Here is a 16,199-nt window from a genome sequence, read left to right as displayed (position 1 = left end):
TTATACTACATTATCTTACATTGTATTATATCATATTACAGTATAGTATATATTAAATTGTGCATTACATTATAGTATAGTACAGTGCATATTAAGTTACATATGATATATTATACTATAATATATTATACTATATTATACATTTTATTATACATTATATTATTTTATGCATTATATTATATTACACTATACATTAAAGTATAGTATAGTATAGTCTATAGTGAATTGTAATATTATGTCATATTATATTATATTACAGTATAGTATATATTAAATTATACATTACAGTGTAGTACAGTTCATATTACATTACATATTATATATTATATATTATATATTATATATTATATATTATATATTATATATTATATATTATATATTATATATTATATATTGTACATTGTATATTGTATATTGTGTTTTTTATTTTATATTTTATATTTTATATATTATTATGATATTATATTATATTAAATTATATATTATATATGATTATGATATATTATATTACAGTATCTATTACATTATATAGTTTATAATGTAATAGATATAGTATATAGTATTTATATATACTATAGTATGATATATTATATTATACCACATTATAGTATATACTCTACATATATATATATCTATATATATAGTATATAGTATAATATGGGGTAATAGATTATATTATACTGTGGTGTATATTATAGTTTATGTTTTATTGTATTTCATTTTATTTTATTTTATTTCTAAAATGGTAAACTAACCTATACTACAAATAGAGAAAGGATACAGACAGAAGGGTGGAAAGAATGATTATAAAAACTCATGACTCTCTCCTACAGAGTCCCGACCCAGCTGGCTGTGATTGGTCATTAAGTAAAAACAATTCACATGAGACCAATCAAACAATGACCAGTTGGTAAACAACCTCCAGACCACATTCCAAAGCAGCAGAAACAGGAGAAGCAATCAGATAATTGTTGTTTTCATTCTTCTCTGAGGCTCTCAGCTTCCCAGGAGAAGGAATCCTGGTGAAAGGGTTTTCCAGGAAATGTCACGGTGACAAACTGCCTCTTGCTGCTCTTTCTCCAGGGGCTACACGGGCAAGAAGCTGCAGGACAACATCCAGTGCGAAATATTTCAGACTCTGTATGAGGAGGCTGTGCTGTCCTATAAAAAGGAAATTGTGCACCAGCTACCCAGCAACACTCCAGAGGACCTGGAGAGAAATTTGGATCAGATTATGCAATGGATTGAGCAATGGATGAAGGACAACAACTGACTTGTGGTGAAACAGTAACTGCTGGGTCTCTTCTTGGGAGGGAGGGTTTAATAAATTATATTCATAGTTATTGTGCTGTAAATGAACGTGAATTTTGTGGTAACTGCCTGGGAGTAGAAGGAGGTTGAGAGGATTTGTAACAGCACCCTGAGGGGCTGCAGGAGAGCTGATGCAGTGGCTGAAAGGATGAAAATGAGGTGGCTCTCCTGAGAAGCAGAGCTGTGTTCAGTAACTGAGAATTCTTTAGACTTCACAATTGAAACCAAACCATGAATTCCCTGTGAGAAGACGGTAAAATCCTGATAACAAGTGACAGTTGAGGCACGTTTGATTTCCAGAGTGTGGAGCAGTGTCCTGGAAAGGAGTTGGTTTGGTGCTGAGTTGTGGGACTAAAAGCTGCTGTGCTCCACTGTGGGGTGGGCGTGTGGGGACAATGCAGAGTGAGAGGGTTTGGTGCAGGGTAAGGGGGGTCCTTAGCTTGGGAGGGAAAATAAATTATGTGAGAGTTACTTTAGAATGATTGCACAGAGCTGTGGGGATTCCTTCATGTGTAAGGAGACATCACTGTGCGAGCACCGGTGTGGAGTGTTGAACAATAAACTTCATTTTTCCTTTTTCCCAGTCTTCCCCACCCCCTGTCCCAGTCAGGGGAAGAGGCCGTGTGAGGACAGACCCGCAGGGATCCCCGGTGGTCTCGGGTGCAGCAGGATCTGCTCTGGCTGCTGTTAGAGCCTGGGCCCCAGGGGGCAGGGCTGCACAAGGAACAGGAAACCTGTCCTCAGAGAAAAGCTGCCTGGAAGGAAAGCCTTGTGCAACATTCTGTAGGAAGTGCTTGCTTACAAACCCTTTGTGTACACCAGTTTGGGTAGTAAAACAACTTTCCTGAAAAATTCTGTTGTGAAGAGAGTTGTTGTTGCATATTTACAGCTTTATTTTTTTATTCCAAACTCGCCGTGGGGTTTTTTGGGGGTTTTCTTTGTGACACTTGTGGGGCGATACTGCAACAGAGTGATATCATCATGTGATGATATTATAAGCCAAAATGATGATAAATAGTGTGTTTCCTTGGGGAATTGGGCCCAGGCACTGGCAGCTGGGGCACAGGGTGGCCGATGTTATAAATGAGAAGCTTGACTAGGCCAGTATTCAAGCAGCAATCAATTTTTTAATCAATATGGTAAAGTATGAGTAATACAGGCTGGGTACAGTGGGGGAAATTTTCCCTCCAAGTGCACAGCCATAGTTGGGGCTCACAGATATTTACAGGGGTGCTCATGAGCTTTCTCAGCAGTTTCTATTCCCAATTTCTACATCACAATTCTATACACTATTGTGATTTAGTTTTTCTCAGGATGTATCCCAGAAAGGAGTATCCCCAGATGGGGGGGTCCAGCTTCCAAAGGAGAAAGAAGTCTCCTGGCTGGTGAGGTCCAGATTCCAGATGTGGGTTCACCTTTTAATTGCAAGGACTGTAAATCTCATACCAGTGATGTCCAGCTTCCCTTGGTTGAAACTATCAATCCTTGAGCTGATGTTCATCTTCCTTTCTCAAGCTGCTTTTCACTGCTTTGTTCAGGCGTTGAGATAAGCATGTTTCCTTTTGATATATTCTAAAGCTACAGTTTCAAAGATCCTTACTACAAGCAATATTCCAAAATGATACTTCAAAAGGTTATTATTGCAAAACTCTTTTTAGCTAGAAGCAGAAAGTTCCTGTCAAACAGCAACATCCTTAAAGCTTTAATTCAAATGCTCCCAAATCAACTGAAGAGTTATAAAGGTAAATTGCAAACAAAGGATAGGTTCAAAGGCCTTCTTCCATGCTTTATTCCCTCAGTTATTTATTAGAATTGTCTTTATACCTGTCCCATGGTGGGTTTCTGTCAGAACCCAGGACATCCCTCTGGGTGCCCTGGATGGCTCGGAGACCCTGGCAGGAAGCCAAAGACACCTGGGAATTCCATCTCAACCCAGGGAGCAAATTGCCAACCTTATGTGAAGAATCACAGGTCACAAAAGTTTCAGTAGCAATCACAGGATGAAGGGAAAAATTTTAGAGCACTGTACAGGGGGGTTTTGTATGTTGTACAGGGGGGTTTGGAATTCTGTACATGGGTCGGGAGTCCCAAGATGGAGGGATTTGGGCGTGCCCTGTCCTTCTTCTTTCTTCTCCTTGGCATCCATGTTCAGGATGATGTTGGCATGTGTGGATTGGTTCATGGTGAAAGTGCACTTGCCAACAAGGGCAGAAAGTATTGGAAATTAAAGGTAAATATCTAATACGTAGTTTTTACTATAAAAGAGACAACCGCCCTGTGGGCAGGAGAGAGTGCCCTTGGCTGTCTTGCTGATCAGACCTCGGCTGGACAGACAGAAAAACTCTGTAGATAAGGAACAATAAACTCAACTGAAGACCAAAAGCAAGAGTCCAGACTCCTTCAAAGCACGGCCTGCCCAGAACCACCTTTTCCCGTGCCGGGGCAGAGACGAGTGACAGCCGAGCCCGGCAGGTTTGCACACCTATCCCAGTCACAGATGCACAGGTGCCTGCCTGCACCTGACACCCAACACAGCTCGGTATTGCACACCGGGAGGAGGGGGCAGGTGTGGGGATTGCGTGCGGGGCCCGGGGCTGCCGTGTTCTGTGCCCAAACGCGGTTGATTAGGCGCAGAAAGGAGCAAACCCCTCCTCGGGCAGCCTGCGAGCCGCGCCCGGAGCCGCCCCGGGGCGGGACCGCTCCGCGGGCTGCGGGCACGCAGGTGGGTCGGGGCGCTGCGGGCGGGGGTCCCCGAGCCCTGGGTGTCCCCCAGGGTGCTGTCCCCCAGGGTGCTGTCCCCCAGGGGGGTGTCCCCCGGGTGTCCCCCGGGCCGGGGTCCCGCCGCGGCGGCTCGGCAGCCCCGGCTCCCGCAGCTTTCCCTCTCTGGGCTCGTCCTGTGCTGCGAGCACCGCGCTTTCCTGTTTTTCCAGATGAAATCTGGCCTGGCGGGAGGCGCTGTTCGCCGGTAGGTGAGGGGCCCTCGGTCAGGAAAACAAACCCAAGCCAAGAGAAAACCCGAAGAAAAGCCGGGAGGAGAAGATGGAGGAAGCAGAAGAGGACGACATGACATGTGGAGACTTGGGAAACGGACTGGGGAGAAGACCGGGAGGTGTTTATGAAGGGGGAAACTTACAAAGTTCCCATTCAGTTAGATCTAGGAAGGGATCTGGAAGGACTTGTAATTCCCCCTTGTCGGCAAAGGGAGCAGAAGAAAGCGATGCTGCGGCTCTTCCTGCTCCAAAACGAAACGGCTTTCACGATGGATCCCTCAAAAAACCTGCCTCTAGTTCCACACGGCAGAGTAGCTGTGGTAAGAGTAATTGGGAAGTTAATTATTCACCACGGTAAAAGCTTTTCTTAGTGGGAGTGAGCCGGTCAGCTGCCTCACAAAGCGTCACGAAGTTTACTTCCAACCTCTTGCCAAATTCCCTGAAGGGCCCTGTGCCCCCTGGGATCCTCCAGCTTCCTCCCAGACCATGAGCAGCAGAATTCCTTCTCAGTGGCGAAGGCAGTGCCCATTCTCAGTGTGAAATGCCCAGTTTTGAAGTGTTTAGTTCTGCGTTTGACAGCAACATTTGTCAGGGAGCATCCTGTGGTGGGTGTGCCTGTGGGTTTGGCTGTGTCTGTGAAGTTGAGTGGCACTGCTTGGATTCCTGCTTTAAGTAATTAACATCTTCATAAAGACAGTTCCTAAAGCTTACAGCGAAATATTGAAAATCTTGCCTGCTCTTTAGTTGAAATGAGTGAATTGGCTTACGTTAGGGCTTAGGAAGTAGCTTTTAGAACCTGCATTGGCATTCATCTTCATTTTTTGTGAGGGTGATGCTGCTGTAAAAACAATCAAATGCAGGTAGTGCTCTTCATTACAGCCCAGCTGCCTTCCTGTCAATTTTTAATATTTCAACTGAGGTATTTCTGTGTAACTTACTTATTCTTCTCCTTTAAATGTTTCCCTGTTATCCTTTCCACAGTAAGCTGAGCTATCTCTGTCTCCTGAAAATTGCCCTACTTCTAAATAGTGCTAGCTGTTGTTGTGAGTGTGGATGGTGAAAAGTTGCAATCAGAAGAGAATGTAAGCATTTTTTTAAATCCAAGATGGCAATTTTGTTGCCTTTATTTCAAAGGAAGTTATAAAATATTTGCCTTTATTTTGTGTCTCTTTACAACAGACATTTTCCCCCTATTTAACTTCTTAAATTGTGAAGCAATGTGTTTGGAGCTTCTATTGATGTGTTTCTTAAATGTGTTTATTAGCTCCACAAGAAAAACACAAAGATAAAAATGCACCTTTGTATGTTACCTGTTTTCAGAGTAAAATCCTCACTTTTTCTTTCATTAAATGTCACACTACTTTATAATTTGTTGTCCTCTTTTGATCCTACAGAATCTAATACTGAAGTGTCAAATGAAGAACTGAAGCAGCAGCTTCAGGAAGCTCTGGAGGTTGGTACCAGTGCCCAGGGTGCTGCTCTCCAAATCTGCATTTCCCTTCCCTGTATCAGGAGGATCTTGGCACGCTGGGAGACTTGGGTGCCCCCAGGTTCTTGGAATTACAGCAGGAGTTGGAAGCTTCATTAAATTTCATGTCAGGAAATCATAGTGTGAGGTGTACTTTATATTCTGGGGGGGTTTCTTTGCAAAATATTTTTAAAGATGGAGAGAATATTGAAGGTCCTGTTGTACTTTTCCAGCAGATGCTTATGTTTTACTAATCTGTGGGGCTTGAAAATGTGTAGTGCAAGCAATATTTGGATTTCCAGTCTGCATGTTTGTTGGAAGGTAGTTAACAGCACGTTTTGATTTCACTGTGGTTAAATGTATTGAGGTGTTGGCATCACAGCCAGCTGTAAAAATACACCTTGCACCTGCACTGTGTTCTCTAACCTCAGGTGAAGCCATGGAAAGACATCATGCAGGTGAAACAGAGGTTTGTTTTTTGAGGAGGGCAAATGTTCATTGTTTTACAGTCAAATCTTACCAGGATTTCCTTGGCTTTTACTCAGTGTATCTTCTTTGTTTTACTTCAGGAACTTGAAGTTCTGAAAGTTGAGCTTGAGGCATCTCAAAGACAGCTGGAGGGAAAAGATGAAGCCCTAAGAATCCTGCAGAGCATGGTAGGAGCTGTTCAGAAATCTCTTGGTGGTAACAAGGAGAACAGAGGAAATCTTCTGCTGTTCCTCATCAAAACCTCAAAAACCTTAAGGCCTTCCCAGGGCTGCAGTTTGCATCATCGAGTCTGCAGGTGTCTACAGACTTGCCTCTGCAATTTACTGGGACTAGTGTGTTATTTAGGAAGACTTCAGTGTTGTAGCAATTCTTATAATTTTACCTTTGACAATCCCTGAGGATTTGTCTACTAAAGATAAAATTAAGGCCTTTTTCCAGTCCCTCCTATTGAAGGTGTAGGCAGTGCTTGGAATCCTGCTGCAGAGCATGGGCATTTCGAGGTGGCTGCTCCATCTGCTGCCCCAGAGGACAGCGTGCCTTACATGTCAGGCCGTTCTTTTGTTCCCCATTTGTAGTATTTTTATTCTCTTTCATAACAAAATCTGCTGGAAGCAGTTCCTGGAATTTAGCCCACTTACAAAACCCATTTCCAGTTGCGTGGTTTCTACCATCACATATTTGCAGCCTGCTAGGCCCGGATCAGGGCTGAGGTGTGCTGTAAGGTGTGATTTCCTGAAGGAGAACACGACCTCAGGGTGAACAATGCTGCACTGTCAGCCCAGGGGTTCTGGGATTGAAACCCAAAAAGTTTATTTTGCAAGTTAGACTTGAGATCAGACCCCTCTGGGGCTCACGAGGAGGCTGCTGGTGTTTGTAACTCTGCTCTCTGCTGTCTGATGTGAATGTGAAGCTGAAAATTAACTCAGTTCAGTCACAGCACTGGACAGAGTTGCATTTTGGGTTTTGCTGTGGTTGTTTGTTAATTTTGCAGGCAGTATTTGATAAAGCCACGAGCCACACAAAGGCAATGCTTCAGAAAAGTGAGGAAGAAAAGAGGACTCTAGAGAAGGTAAGTGTGGGTGTTTCCTTCACACAGAGAAGCCCATGGCTATTAGAAAGGGGTTATCAGACTGCTTATTTAAATCAGTGCATACCTGACTTTAATTCCAGGGGTTTTGTAAAAGGAATTCCTGCTCCTCCTTAGTAGAAAGGGAAATTCTAATTTATCTCTTTTGATCTAGGCGTTTTCATGCTACAGCGATAATATTGGAAGACTTCCAGTGCTCCTGCTGTGCTTTGAGCTGGTGTTGGTTGTGGGTTTCAGTTGCTCAGAGTGGGCTGCACAGCTCCTCAGGGATCCAGCTGAGGCTTCCCAGGGACCCTGAGGAGGGGGTGCCCCGTTTCAGGAGGGAAGGAGGAGGAAGGTGCTGCAGAGCTCCCTTGTTAAACCGAGTTTTTTCTTTGTTCCTCCTGCTGCTGCTCTGTTCCACGCCATGGGAGTGGGACAGGGAGGTGGGTTTGTCTTTGTTGGAGGCCTCTGGAAGCAGCAGTTCTGAACAGAGGCTGGAGTCCCTAGGCCAGTGGTGCAGAAATTTCAGTGTCTGGTACCAAATTTGTTGTTAGGAGTGTCCCTGAGATCTCTGCCAGACCCAGCACCCCTGGCATCCTTCTGAGGGGAGCCCTGTGATGAGCTGCTGCAAGTTTGTTTTGTTTCCACAGGAAATAAATATTTTGCAGTGGGAAATTGAATTTGATCAGGACAGATTTAAAAACCTAGAGGACACCTGGACAGAAAAATATGACAGGTATTTGGCTTACACTGAGTGTCACTGGGGTCTTTGTTTGATTTTAAAAATGCCACTGAGTGCTCCATGTCATTTGTTCTGTGTTCCAAACTTGCTTCCCCAGGTTCTTTGGGCGTTTTGTATTTTCCCAATCCCCTTCCAAATTCTGGGCAATTTTGATTTTTCACACTAATCACACTTGTATGTTTCAATTCAGACTTCTAGATGTATTGTCCTGATTTTGGTTTTTTTTTTGTGGTGTCTGTAGGCTGGCTTTGCTGGGCTGAGTTTTTTTTCATCATGTAATGTTAGCTGGGGACTGATTATCCTTGTTTACCTTACCCGCAGATGAGGCAGAGTAAATAATGGTATATGCATGCGTGGGGAAATATAATTTCCTGGTTAATAATTTCTTTGTTGTCTGGCACTGTAGGTCTGGGCATGAGTACAGGTAAAATGCTCCACAGAGAGGCTGATCAAGAGGTCCTTTGTTAAATAGGAGTCACTCTGGGTGGACAGCAGGTGTGGCTGGGCACGAAGAATGTGCCAGAGGCACTAAACTAATTATCCATAACAGGCCTCGAGAAGTGGGACTGCCAGACTCGCTCATTTACGTGTGGAAATTGTATCTCTGAAGTCTACCCATCAGGGTTGTTATTGTCATTATTCGTTGTTGTTATTATTATTATTGTTGTTGTTCTTGCAATTCCGAATGTGCTTTTATTTGAATATGTTTCAGCTTGGGATCAAACACTAATCCACACATTTGGAAACGACTCCAGAGACACATTTGTCAGGGGATGCCTCTTGAAAGGCTGGCTGAGTGGGTTGGGAAGGTGGCTGTGCAGTTTGGAGCCACAGAACTGGTGGAAGACACAGATGTAACCTCAGAACACTGACAGCCAGGGGCTCAGCCTGCTCTGCACAAAATCTCATGTTTTTCTGATGGTTTTCTGACATCTGAGGACAAGAAGAATGTGCATTTTCCTCTGTTTTTTTCCCAAGTGAAATAGTTCAGAGTAGGCTGCATTTACTGACAGCTGAGGTGCACCAAATAAATAGTGTTGCTCTGACATTTAGGACGTTGGATTGCCACTGTTCTGTTCAAGAGAGAGATGCTTCAGGGGAAAATGCATTATCAGTGTGTGTTGTGTGTTCTCACGTTGCAGCACCTGAAGACACAGCTGTTCCTGAAAACAGGATTCAGACTACAGGAAGTTTACAGAGCAGAGCTGTCGCTCCTCTAATGCCACTTTCGTTCCTTCAAGGAAATAGGAAATTTCTAGCAAGTGTTTCAGAGGTTCATAATTACCAATTTCTTTGCATTTCTAATGGAAATGTGGCACATAAACTCATCTCTTGTTAAGGCTATGGGCACTGCCTATTTATACATGAAGGTTTGGGGTTTTTTTTATTTTATGTCTCGTACTCCTTTCACTTTTGATTTTTTTTTTTATTTCATCTTTCAAGTAATCCTAATTTTAATTTTCAGAAATATTACATACCATGTTTTAACAGGTTACTTTTTAGAATTACTGAATGCCCACTTAAAAACATTTTCTAAAAATATAATAAAGCCATTTTTTGACTTCTGCAGGATATACTGTGAAAATGCAGCTCTTAAGGAAGCATTGAAACTGAGGACAGAAGAAGTTAAAACACTTAAAGCCGAAAATGCAAGTAAGCCAGCAGCAGCTACTCCTCTGAATACACTGTTTTTCAGGAATAAATCAGGTTTCAGCTGTGAGGAAAGATTCCTGTGGGGATCAGTGTCTTGCTCCTGGCAGCTGATCTTAGTGGATGTGCAGAAGCCTGGAAATTAAACTGGAAAGCAGCCAGGGCAGCCACTGGATCAGAGCACTCCAGTCCCTTTCCTTTATTTTTGCTTCCCAGAAAGCTTGGAAATAGCTGACTGAAATCATCACTTGCCCAGTGCTGTGCTGTGCTAAATGAGAGGCTGCCTGGCTTGTGAGTGTACAAGGAGACCAGCACTCAGTCCTGAGGCAGAGCAATTCAGGAAATGGTCTCTCTCTAAGTGGGCCATTACTTCTGGGAGAGACAACTGAGAGATGAGTTCCTGCTTCCACACGCTCATCTTGTTCCCAGACTGATGCTTGAACTGCACAACTGCTTCATTCGGGTGTAGTTGAACTCAGAAATTAAGAAATCAGAGCGGGAGATGTTTGTAATCTCTTTGTTTTATTTTGTAGTCCTGAACCAGCAGTGCTTGGAATTCCTTGCAATGCTAGATGTGAAACAACAGAAGGTTTTTCAGGAGAACATGTTGAACAAAAGTGACATCACTGATTTTACAGGTCTTGAGGTAAGTATTGCCTGTGTGTTTTTCCAAATGGCTGCTTCAGAGATATGTTTGTGTACCAAACACACAGAGGAAAATCATTGCTCATTACATATCCCTTCATTTGAACCCATTTTTAGCTAAGTAGCACATGCCTGTTAATCATTTCCTTCTTCCTGGTGCACCTTGCAGAGGAAGATCAGGCAGAAGAAGGCACCGGGCTGCTTTTCACATGCTGTGATGGGTGTTTTTATTCTGCCCAGCAATTACACCGTGCTTGCTGGTGCTGCAGTGAGCCCAGCAGTGGCACACCCATCTGCCAGGCTCTGCCTGAAGGCACAGCCCTCCTTGTGAGTCACTCCCTTCTCGTTCTGGGGGCTCTGCTGCCCCTCTGAGAGCAGGTCCTGACCTCTGGCTTGGTTGGGTTTGCAGCTGGCGGTGCTCGGAGCCTGCGCCTGCAGCCCTGCTGAGGGGCAGCCCTGTCCCTGCGCCAGAGTGGCAGCTCTCACTCGGAAGCAGCTCCTGCATCTCAAGCAAGAGGTGAGCAGGCCTGGCAGGGTGGGCTCGAGCAGGGGGTGCTCCTGCAGCAGTGCAAACAGAACCAGGAACACCCAGACCCTGCCCACACAAACTCTCACTGCACATCTCAGAAGTACTGGGAAGTTAGTGATGCTTGTAATGCCATAATTTCTGCTGGTAGGGAAAAAAATTGTAATTATATCTACTCAGCTTTACTAGTTTAAAAAATAAATCGCGGTTTTTTTCTTTCTCCCCGTATTTTTTAACCTGAAATAAGAGAACACACCCTAGGTGTGTACTCTCCATGAATGTACACACTGTGTGTGTGGGCTGGCACTGAACTTTTCCCTTCCTTCCTGGCAGTGCATTTCACCCCTCCCTTGCTGGCATCAGCACCCACAGCCCGCTCACTCAGCTAGGGCAGCAAGCTGATCTTGATGGAAAATACCTACTCACCTCACACTTAAATCCATGACGTGAATTCCAGGCTCCTATTTTTTTTATGTTTAGTGAAATTGTGTGGATTTAGAGTTTTTTTCATCCAATTTGTATTTGACTCTGCAAATGTGGTGGCCATCCTTGTGGTCCTGCTGCAGAACTTCCAGTTGAGTGACTCGTTTGGGAAATAGGTGCTGGTCTGTCCCTTATGATGATCCCTGGGTTCCCATCTCCTGCTCCTTTTCCTCCTGGCCTGGATGTGGTGGGTCATTATTTCCCTCCTCGAGCTCTTGTACATGTGCAGAGATAAATAAATACACAGAGATGATTGTGTATTTATTTACAATAAATAACATTTGCAGACAGTGAAGAGTAAGGACTTTAATACACATTTTAAAATGTTTATTTACGTGTCAGGGAAACCCTTTGCTTCCTGCTACTTCCTTGATTACATTTACTTGCAAGCTGTCTGTGTCTTAATTTTAAACCTGCCTTTGCTTCCAAATTACCTGATCTGCCTCAAATTTTCCCTGCACTGAAACCAGATGGAAAACCTGAGGAAGAGCAAGGACGAAGCGTATATCACGGCAGATGCCTTCAGAATCGCGTTTGAGCAGCAGCTGGTGCAGAGGCAGGAGCAGGCCCTGAGGCTGGCAGAAGTGATGGGCGTGAGGAAGGAAAGCAGATTTGGCAGCTGGAGCCGCCGGCGGGGCGCTGGTAGTGGGGCAGGCTGGTGTGGGGCTGGCTGCAGAGCTGGGGCTCCTCTCCCGTGCCAGCTGCACAGGGGGAGAGCTGGCGTCTGCCTGGGTCGTGTGCTACCACCAATTGCTCTGTTATTTGGGGTTTTTTTGGTTTTTTTTTTTTTTTTTTTCAAATTAGTTCCACAGGAGAGCTGGGGAAGGGGAAGAAATGCAAAAAGAAAAAGGATATTTGGAGCTTTTTTTGGCTCCCAATGGGGTATTGAGTGACATGTGTGAAACAAAATGAGCTTCAAGGTCTCTCCTAACCCAGGCCACTCCATAATTCACTGCAGTACTAAACAGGTTTTTTTCCTGTTCTTCCTTAAACGCTTTTTTCCTTTTTATTTCGCACGTGTGTCAGTATTAGTGTTCTTACACTAATACAGAGTTTCAAAGCCCTCTGTAAAAGAGGAAGAATTCCAATCTGTAAAGTAGGAATAATTCCAGTAATCTTTCATTCTTTAGGAAAAAAAAAAAAAAAAAAACACACCAAAAAAAAGGGATAGAGAGAATTCAAGTGCTTACATAGTGGTCAGAACCACTGCAGACCTTAGGAACAGCACAATATATTTATTTTGACCATTGGCCAGGAGCTGCCAGGCTTAGAAGTGTGGTCACAGATTCCTTGGGCACTCCTGGGGTGTAGCACTGCCACAGCACAACCTTGAGTAGGTGTTTCCCCTGCACTGACCCCATTGCTTTCAGGCTTTGTTACCTGGCACGTCTGTTCCATAATTGTAATGTGTTTTACTATTTCTGGAAGTCTTACAAACTTGTAAGTGGCCTGTGTCAGAGAATCTTGGGGTTTTTTAGGCTATTTATGGTTTAAACACAAATTATTGTTTAATTCATTTTTTAGAGCATCAAAAGTGTATTTCCCATAGAGCGAAAAGAATTCTTAATTTTCCCACGTGTAAGCCTTTGTGGGACAGCAGGAGCAGTGGGAACCTGCCATGTCCCATGCAGTGAGGGAAACTGCAGCTTGTACTGCCCTTTTTTAGGGGTGGTTAAATTAAATTATTCTTAATTATTAGATTATTTTTAATGGGATCCAGGTTCAGAAGTACCTGCTGTCTCCGAAAGTCGTTTTTCCCTTCCTGAGCAGCTCTGCAGCTGACACACTTGTGTTTTCCACAGAGCGTCTCAAGTTGGAGGGGAGCAAGAGCAGCCTGGGGCGGAAGCTCTCCAGCCTGCTCTCCTCAGAGGGCGACTGCAGGAGGGTGGAGGAGCTGGACAATGCCCACGAGATCCTGAGGATGTTGATTGATCTGGTCAGTGCCTGGTTCACCTCCCCGGGGTGTGTGTGTTAGCTGGGCCGAGCACGGCCTGCTCTCCTGTGCATGGGTGGGATGTGGGAAAATGGAGATAGTGATGAATTTAATCTCACCCCTACGCAGTTACAGCTGTGCTAATTATCAGTGATTAGGAACAGGCCTGCCCTTAAAAGGCCACAGCCAAATCCAGTTAGGATGGGTATTGTAAAAAGTAGGTTGGCTGGTCGAGGAGGAAGATGGACTTTGTTGGCTCTGCTGAGAAGGAGAAGGAGTCAGTGCTGTGAAAAACGGCAGTCACTTGTTTTTGAAATTTTAAAAAGTTTAATAGCAATAAAATTGTTATAAAAATAGTAATGTAATTAGTGTAATAAAGTTTGAACAGTTGAGTTTAGGACAATATGAGACAATAAAAACAAAGAGTTACAGACAGCCCGGGTACCTTTTCCTGGGCAGCACAAGCCCGAAAAAGGACCCCTGTTAACAGAGGATTAACCCTTAAAAACAACAGCCTGTTGTATATTCATACACCTCACACATGATGCATAAACCCCATTCAAACACAGGATTCTGTCTGGTCACTGTCAGCTTCTTCCTCTCAATCCTCATGCCCCTTCCAGTCAGAGCGAGGTGGGAGGAAGTTAGTTGTCTGCTGATAAGGGAGCCATAAATTCCCTTTCTCTGAAAGATTTAGGTGTCCTGTGGCTTCTATGTGGTGCGAGTCCTTTCTTAAACAAATGTCTTGCACAGCATCGCTTCTATTTTAACATTGTGTTATAACCTAAAACTATATTTAATATACTACTTAAGGAAATTAATATAGCATATTACAATATTGATTTTGATACTTGCGAGAAGCCAATCTCAAAATACACATTTTTCACAGTGCTGTGAGGGGCTGCCCGTGAGGAACCACCAAGAAGGTGTGAAACATTTGCACTGAGACGGCAACTCTGTCCTTTCTCCCCGCAGGTGAACGACAAGGAGGAGGCCCTGGCGCACCAGCGCAAGGTCAGCTACATGCTGGCACGGGCGGCGGAGGCTGCCCCGCGGCAGGACGAGGGGCACGCGGCAGCGAGGCGCCGGCTCGGAGCCCCGTGTCCCCCGGCCGCCCCTCACGGCGCCGGTCACGGCCGCCCGGCCCTCACGGCCGCGCCCAGGCCGCGCTCCTGGCCCTCGGGCTCGGCCGCGCGGCTGCTCACACCCTAGAGCGGGGCGGCGAGGCGTTGTGCGAAAGAAGATTGCTGTGGAAACGCGGGAGCTGTGCTGTGGTGGCGTCGCTGTGGGGCTGGCGGCAGAGCGTGGGCGCTGGGCTGAGCGGGGCAGGCCCTGCTGGGCCCTGGGCCTCCCTCAGCCCGGGGACCGAGTGACACTGATGTCACTGGGGTGTGATGGCACCGGAACGGACGGGGACACGGCCTGAGGGGGCTGATGGACGTCACTGTGGGGGTTTGGTGTCGCTGGAACGGGCACAGTGCCTGAGGCGGCAGTGACGTCACTGTGGGGGTGTGATGTCACAGGGACAGGGCCTGAGGGGGGCTGATGGGGCGGCAGTGACGTCACTGTGCAGGTGTGGTGTCGCCAGAGCAGGCACAGTGCCTGAGGCGGCAGTGACGTCACTGTGGGGGTGTGATGTCACCGGCACAGTGCCTGAGGGGGGCTGATGGGGTGGCAGTGACGTCACTGTGAGAAGTGTGACGTCACAGGGACAGGGCCTGAGGGGGCTGATGGGGCAGCAGTGACGTCACTGTGCAGGTGTGGTGTCGCCAGAGCAGGCACAGTGCCTGAGGCGGCAGTGACGTCACTGTGGGGGTGTGATGTCACCAGAGCAGGCACAGTGCCTGAGGCGGCAGTGACGTCACTGTGGGGGTGTGGTGTCGCCAGAGCAGGCACAGTGCCTGAGGCGGCAGTGACGTCACTGTGGGGGTGTGATGTCACCGGCACAGTGCCTGAGGCGGCAGTGACGTCACTGTGGGGGTGTGATGTCACCGACACAGTGCCTGAGGCGGCAGTGACGTCACTGTGGGGGTGTGATGTCACCGACACAGTGCCTGAGGCGGCAGTGACGTCACCGCGGGGCCTGAGGGTGTGGCATCACGAGACCCGGACGGGAGGGGCGCCCCCTGCCGGGGGGTGTAGGGGTGCATTAGTTTAAGTTGGTTTATTCCTGTACCCCCCATTCCTGTTTATGGTTTTGCTCGGGCTCTCTCTCTCTCCCTCTTCTTGATTGTCCCGTCAGTTACACTTTTATCTCTCCTAATCCCTCCCTGGCTGCCTGTCTGTTATTCAGTGTCCATGCCCTTCCATCCAGAACCTTCTGTCTTGGACACTGAGTGATTGGGCCAGAGGTCGGGGTTCAACCCTCAGTTTATTCCCACTGGAGATCCGAGATGTTTGTTACGCGTTATTCCCTCCTCTCAAAAATTTAGATTGGTCGCTGTGTTCTAGTTATAAGACCTTGCCGGGCATGCATTTTTGTCCGCGCCCGACGCACCTTCAATAAAACACCTCCCTTTTCCCTGTCAGCGCGGTCCTGTCTTTCTACTGCGAGACGCAGCCCGACTCCTCTCCAAACAGCTCCGGGGATTCTCGCTCTCCTGAAGGCATCCCGCCTTAAGCACTCTCCCCAGGAAGTCTCTCCGAAGGAGAGTGCCCTTCCCCCTTCGGTGCCGGCGGCACTGGCCGCAGCAGCCGGGAATCCAGAGGCCAGTCGCTGCTGCTGCAGGGTGGCGCCCACCGCGGGGCAGTCCGAGAAAATCACCGGACCCCACGGCAGAGAAATCCCGGAGCCAGCGGGCTCGACTCGTTGAACTACCGGAAAGTTTCTCATGGGACGTTAACCTACCCCGTGGGATAGCGGACCCATTTTCATGGGTATCGCTCCCCTGGG

General features: G+C 46.3%; 2 protein-coding genes across 5 annotated transcripts in view; both read left to right on the top strand.

The window, feature by feature from the left end:
* AK6 (adenylate kinase 6) overlaps positions 1-2,163 on the top strand; it is a 7,062-nt gene extending 4,899 nt beyond the window's left edge. The window contains exons 5-6 of one of the 3 annotated variants that reach the window (XM_064403207.1): positions 1,084-1,276; positions 1,896-2,163. In XM_064403207.1, coding sequence (XP_064259277.1) covers positions 1,084-1,273 — 190 coding nt within the window. In that variant the 3' untranslated portion in view covers positions 1,274-1,276; positions 1,896-2,163. Of the gene's footprint in view, positions 1-1,083; positions 1,288-1,895 lie in introns of all 3 variants that reach the window. The other 2 variants (XM_064403206.1, XM_064403205.1) reach the window with 2 other exon arrangements.
* Positions 2,164-4,003: 1,840 nt separating this feature from the next.
* Positions 4,004-15,738, top strand: CCDC125 (coiled-coil domain containing 125). Of its 2 annotated transcripts, XM_064404600.1 has the most exons (12): positions 4,004-4,033; positions 4,242-4,621; positions 5,696-5,754; positions 6,339-6,425; positions 7,250-7,327; positions 7,978-8,063; positions 9,640-9,722; positions 10,253-10,365; positions 10,774-10,881; positions 11,844-12,015; positions 13,176-13,309; positions 14,282-15,738. In XM_064404600.1, exons 2-12 carry the CDS (start codon positions 4,351-4,353, stop codon positions 14,516-14,518), a joined length of 1,428 nt encoding a protein of 475 aa, XP_064260670.1. In that variant the 5' UTR covers positions 4,004-4,033; positions 4,242-4,350; the 3' UTR covers positions 14,519-15,738. The 2 variants fall into 2 exon arrangements, with proteins under 2 accessions (XP_064260670.1, XP_064260671.1); XM_064404601.1 differs by lacking the exon at positions 4,004-4,033 and having other exon boundaries at positions 4,096-4,621.
* The last annotated feature ends 461 nt before the right edge of the window (positions 15,739-16,199 follow it).

This window comes from Passer domesticus, chromosome Z, assembly GCF_036417665.1.
Source record: "Passer domesticus isolate bPasDom1 chromosome Z, bPasDom1.hap1, whole genome shotgun sequence".
Classification (NCBI taxonomy): Eukaryota; Metazoa; Chordata; class Aves; order Passeriformes; family Passeridae; genus Passer; species Passer domesticus.
Note: the sequence above shows the minus strand (reverse complement) of the source record. Positions and strands in the feature narration are given on the sequence as shown.